The sequence below is a fragment of the Zea mays genome, chromosome 7, assembly GCF_902167145.1.
Source record: "Zea mays cultivar B73 chromosome 7, Zm-B73-REFERENCE-NAM-5.0, whole genome shotgun sequence".
NCBI lineage: Eukaryota > Viridiplantae > Streptophyta > Magnoliopsida > Poales > Poaceae > Zea > Zea mays.
Genome location: NC_050102.1, coordinates 182,352,195 through 182,359,139, shown reverse-complemented (window position 1 = coordinate 182,359,139; position 6,945 = coordinate 182,352,195). Strand labels below are relative to the sequence as shown.

Below are 6,945 nucleotides of genomic sequence, written 5' to 3'. Positions count from 1 at the left end.
TTAGCGGCCAGCCATAATTTCAATATTTCAACAGTATCAAGTTACGAGACAATAATACAAACAATATTCGTGGAATGATAATACACAATATTATAGCAGTAATACAATAAACTAGCACTGTAGCAACGATAATACATACCATTGCAGCAGCATTTCACATTAGCCGATAGTGTACCGAAGTAATTGATTGGTTGAATGAGGTTTGGAAATTGAGAAATGGCACACATGTCAAATAGTCACCTGGGAACGGATATGGATATGCCCATAAAAAATGTAGCCCAACTGATTGCTATTCCTGAACCACTTTTTGGTCCACAAAGCAGAGGGCCATCCAGTCACAAAAAAACAGAAGGCCCATAGCAAGCAGATCAGGCGCGATCGGGTTAATGCAAAATTGCAAATCCACCAACATGCACCGGGCATGCATGAACCATTCTCATCGCCTCTGCTTGACCAGCGAAAGACGACAAGATTAATTAATGAATTTAAAAGAAGAGCACACACAAGTAGAGACACACCGGTGCCACCACAAGACAAGACAAGAATGAAGGTCGCATCGCTGTCTCGAGGAAGGAAATACGGGTCCTGCGGAGCTTTGTGGGTTCAATTTGCTTGACACACACACACTCGTCCGATCCCACGACGATGAGATCGATCAGGCGCCCCAGACGGTGATCCCCTGCATCATGCACTTGAACTCGGCGAAGTCGACGCGGCCGTCGCTGTCGCGGTCGACGTTGCAGATCATCTCCCGGACGTTGGCCATGCTGCTGGCCTCGGGGAGGCCGAGCTTCTTGAGCACCTCCTGCAGCTCGGCGGCAGAGATGAAGCCGTCGCCGTCGACGTCGAAGACCCTGAACGCCTCCCGCATCTCCTGCTCGTCGTCGTCCTCCCCGGCGCCGGCGCCGTCCGCGGCCGCGTCGTCCTGGCCCGCCAGCGCTCCGAAGAAGGCGTCCCCGAGCGCGCGGTGCAGCCGGTCGAAGTCCTCAAAGCGGAGGCCCGCGGCGCCGTCGGGCACGTAGGTGCCAACGGTGGCGGCCAGCCCGCCGCGGTCCGCGTCGAGGCCCAGCGCGTCCAGCGCCTGCGCCAGCTCGTCCACCGTGATCTCGCCGTCCCCGTTGCGGTCGAACAGGTCGAACACGCGGCGGAGGCGCACCGCGTTTAGGCTCCCGTTGCGGAGCCGGAACGACGCCGACGGCGTCCCCTTGGCCAGCGTCGGCTTCACCCCCGCAACCACGCCCTGCTGCTCCGTTTCCATCCTCCCTGCTGAGACCTCGACCTCGACCTCGGCGTGCGTACGGATTTCCTGCCTTCCGGCCGCCTTGCCCTGCTTTAGCTAGCGGAGCCGTTCAAAATCGCTTCTTTTATTTTGGGGGAAGGAGAGAGTAGGCACGACACGGCGGGCTGGTTTCTGTTTATAGCCATGCCATGCCACCTTCTTTTTCCCTGTGGCGATGATTGGAGGAGCGCGTCCGGGGGACGCGGTGATGCACCCCGGCTCTCTCTGGCTTTATGTTTGCCGCAGTACCAGCCCAGCCCAACTGAAACTTTTGTTCTGAAATTTCCGTGCATGGATAGACACACACGACATCATTGCTCGCATGCAGAAGACATAGGGGGATGTATATATGCAAAAGGCAATTTCGTCGCATTTCCACCCGTGCTTGAGCCGGCGAGGAAACGAGTGGAACAAGAAGCTGCGTCAGGACCAGAGACAGGCCACACCACATGGGATGGGAGAGGTGGACGCTCGGGAAAAGGTGTCCATAACTCCATATATCTACTAAATCGATGGAGACTCGAGAGTCATGACTATGGGGGTAATGTGATCTAGATGTTTACAATATAAAATTTAAGGATCGAATCAAAATATGATTAGTCTATATTTCTATTTATTTTTAAAATAAAACTAATTAAGGGTCTTAACTTATTATGAAGAGAAATATTTTGGATCGTGATTCATTACCATTCCTACTCATGACTATAGCGACTACACGCTTGCTAGTGAAAATTCTGGATCGCATGTCAGGTCACAATCAGGTTTGAGCAAATTCGATTTTAGACGATTTTTATATGGGTCGACAAAGTTCAAGAACCCATTTACCTAGTTTTCTAAGTCCAGTGTTTAAATGACATAGCTCGCCAAGTTCGAGTATTTTACTCATCCCTGTTATTATAAAGTACCATGTCCGTGCACGAATATGTTTCATGCGTCCCACTTCACCATAGACCCCACCATCCCATGGTTTTAAATAGCGGGCTGAGGGGTTTAGCAGCGTGCTTCTCAAAAGTGCTAATAACGGGCTATATCGGGATATAGTGGGCTACAACGGACTAAATGAGTCTATAGCGCGCGCATAGCTTTTGTCTGCTAAAACAGCTGTAGCAGGCTATAACAAAAGCTATAGACGGCTATTTAAAACCCAGCACCGTCCTCACACTGCCACCGCTATAGATGTCCAAAACGGGCCGGCCCGTGGTGCAGCCCGGCACCCGGCACGCCCAAGCACGGGGAAAGCCCGGCCCGGCACGACGGCCGGCGTGCCCGTGCCAGCCCGGCACGGTGCCCGTGCCGTGCTTGGGCTGCCATGTGGGCCCGTGGTGCAGGCACGAGCCCGGCCCACGTAAGCCGCGGCACGGCGCCGGCCCGTTAAGCCGTATAAGGCGTCTTTCAGTCGCGTGCGCCTGCGTAACCCTAGCATCCTCTCCTCTCCGTCTCGGCCTCTCCGTCTCCTCTCCTCTCCAGCTCGTGACCGCGACAGGCGATTCGGCTCCGCCGCTCCGGTGTCCTCGCCTCCGCCGCTCCGGTGTGTCGACGGAGCGGTGAACTCCGGTGTCCTCGCCTCCTACTCGCTGCTCCTCTCCTCTCTTGCTCCATCCTCGCTCCTCTCTCCCTCGACCCTCACTAACCCTAACCCTAGAACTCGATCTTCGCCAAGCTCGCTCCTCTGCCTCTGCCGTCAGCCATCCGGTTCGTGGATCCGGTGCTCCGGTGTTGCAGGTAAGGTTTTCTTGCTCTTGGTCTCGTCTCTCTCTTAATCCGATTCGTCTTCTTGTGCTTGATCTTGTTGCTTCGATTCGTCTAGGTGTGCACCGTGTGTGTGCGCCGCGCGCCGTGAGGAGCCGGAGAAGCCGACCGAGGCGGCGGCCATGTCCACGGCCTCGGCTGACGACGAGCTCAGTCTCGAAGCAGTGATCGAGGAGCGGAGGCTTGAAGCGCAGAACGAGGCCGACGATGCCCGGTACCTCCTCCTTGGTACCACCTCCGCTCAAAGCACTTTCTCTGTGTGGATTAGAACTAATTCTCCTGCCAAAGATGATGGGTCTTGTTTGTTGAGTGATAATCATTGGGTTGTTGCAGAAAAATTATTGTCTTTCTTTCAGTTATTCTATGACTCAACTGTTGCACTTTCTGGAATATATTACCCTACATCACCCTTAATGTTGCATCATATTTTGAAAATTGCTAGACATCTAAATGCATATGAGAACCATGAGCTTTTAAGAACTGCTGTAGTGCCTATGAAAACAAAATTTCTGAAATATTGGAGGGACATACCCATTCTTTATGCATTTGCTTTCATTCTTGATCCTAGAGCAAAGATGAGGGGCTTTCATAAAGTTCTTCAAAGATTATCTACTCTTAATGGCACTGATTATAGTAGATATCCTTCATGTATTAGAACCAAATTAACTAAGATGTACCAAATATATGAGGCCAAATTTGGAGGTATTTGCTTAACTCCTCAACCACAGTCAACTAGTGGTTCTAGTAAGGCCACAGAGGCATGGGATGATATATATGGTGATGATGAAAGTTATAGCAATACTGGTACAGCTGGTACAGCTGGTACATCTACTGGTTTATCTGAGTTAACTTCTTACCTTGACAGTGACACTGAAACTAAATTTGGGCCTGATTTCAACATTCTTATGTGGTGGCAACGCCACAATCAAACTTATCCTATTCTTTCTATACTAGCTAAAGATGTGTTGACTGTCCCTGTTTCTACAATATCTTCAGAATCTACTTTCAGTCTAGCTAGTAGGGTGCTCGAGGAGCGACGACGACGGTTGACGACAGACATGGTGGAGGTGCTCTCCTGTATCAAAGATTGGGAGTTGGCTGACCAGCACAAGCAGCATACTGTGGAGAAGGAAACCAAAGACCTTGAAGCAACCTTTGAGGATATGTACCTAGATGATGAGCAGCGAGTATCACCAGGGAACAAAAGAAAGGAAGCAGCACCACAGAGTTCAAGAAGGGCTGGAGCTGGACTATGAACTTTTAAGTTCTCTACTTCTCTTATCTGCTGTAAATCTGTAATATGCTCATATGGACTGACTGTGGACTGAACACTGAACTATGAACTTATAAATACTTTAAGGAGCTGGCTGTACTCTTTTCCTTCCTAGGGTTTTCTCACGAAGTGTGAGTTTTTACCTAGGAAGGTTTTTAATGAGGCAGCATTGCACTAAAGCTCCAAACCATTTAAAGACTATTTTGTAGCCTATTTGACTTGTAATCTTGTATTCTGTTAACTCTGAATTTTGTCATGTGGATTATGTAACTGGGCCCGAGCCCGGCACAGCACCAACGGGCTGCCCGTGCCCCCGGCCCGGCCCGGCCCGATTAACAGTTGGCGTGCCGTGCCTGGGCAGGGATTTGGGCCCACGTGCCAGCCCGGCCCGGCCCGTGACACTGGCGTGCCGTGCCTGAGCACGCCAAAGTCGTGCCGGGTCCAGCCGTGCCCGTGCCGGGCTGGCCCGACACGCTCATTTGGACATATATAGCCACCGCGCAACAGACGACACATGTCTCTGTCTTCATAGAACTATAGAGAGATATTCACCAATCAAATCATATGGTTTGTGGATGATACAAATGTGTATCGAGACACTATTTAGAAAAAAATGAGGGTAACTTGACCACCAAATCATTTAATGGTGCTATCTTGATTTTCAATCGAAGAACTTGTCAACTTCCTCGTAAGGTTTGTTCTTTTCGAATTTCTGCTCCAGTTTTCTTATGATTTTGGTTTTCCTGTAAAGCCCTACACATGGGTAGGTTTAAACTAAGTGGATCATAATGTGCAGGTTATCCATACAAGTGTATGGGCGGGGCAAAAGTGTCTTGTGCAGCTGGACAAGTGGAAAACAGCTGAGGAGGTTGTTGCATTAGTTTGATCTCTTCTTGCAGAGAAGAGCAGCCAAAGCAAATTATTGTGACAAGGAAGGGAATGTTGGATCCCTTGGAGGTCCATCTACATGACTTCCCTAATATTTTTATTAAGGGCAGCGAACTGCAGCTTCCTTTCCAGGCTTGCTCGAAGATTGAGAAGTTTGCTCAGCCCACTAGTAGTAGTAGAAATACAGTACATGCATGGCGCCGGCCACCACGGGTACGGTGGAGCTGGTGATACCTGCTCCATCCGTTTCGTTTTAGTTGTCGCTGGATAGTACAAAATTAAACTATCCAGAGACAACTAAAAGAAACGGAGGGAGTAAGAAGAAAGGAGATGATCGATCATGGGACCAGGTACATGGGGTTGGGCACCTTGAAGACGCGGTCCCCGGCGCATTCGCCCTGCAGGTCGCTCCACTGGTCGCCCACGTTGCCCCGGATCCGGTACCCCTCCTCCTCCGCCAGCTTCCTCCGCACCGCCGACTTGAACGCCACCGCGCTCTGCCCACGGTACGCCGCGCTTCTGCAAATCAAGGAAACGCCACTGTGTTACGTCACGTGTGTCGTCGGCTATACACTACTGCTACGGCCTGCGTACCTCATGATGAGGCGGTCGTACCCGGAGAAGCCGGCGGCGGCGAGATTGGCGGCCGTGCTTGAGCCCAGGGTCTCCTCGTCCCTCCCAGTCACGAGGAACACCCTGAACCCTCTGCCTCTCAGCGTCTGGAACAGCCATTGCATCGCAGGTATCCCCGGGCAGGTCGCCCAGCTCGCCCACGCCCTGAAAGCCACCGGATCATACGCCCTGCATGCATGCAATGCAATGCAAGCGATCGATCGAGACGTGCTCTGTGTCACTGTCACTGACAGGCAGGTGTCGTACAATAGATATACGTACCCGAACTGCTTCACCTGGTAGTAGGGCTGGTTGGACAGGCAGGTGTCGTCGACGTCCAGCACCCAGGCGTCGATCAGCCCGTCCGCACCGGCGGCCGCCAGCTCCGCGACGGCGCCCACGTCGCGGTGGTACTGGCCCCAGGCCATGTACACGCGCACGTAGCCCACGCACTGCGCCGGCACCGCGCGCCACCCCTTGGCGTTGCCCGCCTCCACCATCAGGCGCCAGCTGAGGCAGTAGTAGTAGGGGTCGTCGCCGCCGATCTGTGGTGGCCAGAACCACGGCGCCGCCGCCCGGCCCTCCTCGGCAGCCTCGAGCACGTAGCTCAGCCACGGTAGGAAGACAAAGAGAGCGACGCCGACGGCGAGCGGCCGGAGTCGAGCGGACGTCGTCGTCGTCATCGATATTTGCTATATCGTCGTCGTCGTGTCGTCGGACCTTCGCTATGCTGAATTGCTGATGACGATGCTTGCTGATGATCGATGCATGGGTTAGTTTTATAGAAGAACACAATTAATGTACGACGTAGGTGCATTGCACACAAATTAAAGCTTGTTGATCCATCGACGAGGCTGCTAGCTGCAGCGTTGGTCGGCATCGTCGTCCCGGTGCAAAAGCGAGCAATAAAAGCAGGCAGGGTTAAGACCCACCGTAGTAGCAGTAAATAAAGCATCGTTTCAGTGGGGTGCATGGTGTCGTGCGTGCGTGTCGAGATGGTGGCGGACGACGTACACCTCTCTACAAACCCAAGTCAAGCCACTAGTCGCCATGCATGATCCACGCGAGTCTAGCAGGCCGACCGAGACAAGCGCACATGCATATATGATCGATCATTCGACAAGATCTTGCCCGCGTCGGCACG

The 6,945-nt window shown here is 52.4% G+C and overlaps 2 protein-coding genes across 4 annotated transcripts; both read right to left on the bottom strand.

Moving 5' to 3' along the window:
• Nucleotides 1–422: 422 nt before the first annotated feature.
• On the bottom strand, nucleotides 423–1,406 carry LOC100283718 (uncharacterized). Its single transcript, NM_001156617.2, has one exon. The coding sequence runs from the start codon at nucleotides 1,256–1,258 to the stop codon at nucleotides 656–658; it is 603 nt and encodes a 200-aa protein (NP_001150089.2). The 5' UTR covers nucleotides 1,259–1,406; the 3' UTR covers nucleotides 423–655.
• Nucleotides 1,407–5,157: 3,751 nt separating this feature from the next.
• Nucleotides 5,158–6,731, bottom strand: LOC103633566 (acid phosphatase 1). 3 transcript variants are annotated; one of them, XM_008655254.3, is made up of 3 exons: nucleotides 6,084–6,731; nucleotides 5,784–5,990; nucleotides 5,158–5,708 (listed from the first exon to the last, which is right to left on the bottom strand). In XM_008655254.3, the coding sequence occupies exons 1-3, from the start codon at nucleotides 6,482–6,484 to the stop codon at nucleotides 5,528–5,530; spliced, it is 789 nt and encodes a 262-aa protein (XP_008653476.1). In that variant the 5' UTR covers nucleotides 6,485–6,731; the 3' UTR covers nucleotides 5,158–5,527. The 3 variants fall into 3 exon arrangements, with proteins under 3 accessions (XP_008653476.1, XP_020396746.1, XP_020396747.1); XM_020541157.2 differs by having other exon boundaries at nucleotides 5,805–5,990; XM_020541158.2 differs by having other exon boundaries at nucleotides 5,784–5,966.
• Nucleotides 6,732–6,945: the final 214 nt, after the last annotated feature.

What these genes read in the sequence shown, in the direction of transcription:
- LOC100283718 (NM_001156617.2), bottom strand. Translation starts at nt 1,258, where the DNA reads ATGGAAACGGAGCAGCAGGGCGTGGTTGCGGGGGTGAAGCCGACGCTG.
- LOC103633566 (XM_008655254.3), bottom strand. Translation starts at nt 6,484, where the DNA reads ATGACGACGACGACGTCCGCTCGACTCCGGCCGCTCGCCGTCGGCGTC. An exon ending in TACCAGGTGAAGCAGTTCGG is followed by an intron (nt 5,991 to 6,083) that starts GTACGTATATCT and finishes GCATGCATGCAG; the next exon opens with GGCGTATGATCCGGTGGCTT. An exon ending in TACGACCGCCTCATCATGAG is followed by an intron (nt 5,709 to 5,783) that starts GTACGCAGGCCG and finishes CTTGATTTGCAG; the next exon opens with AAGCGCGGCGTACCGTGGGC.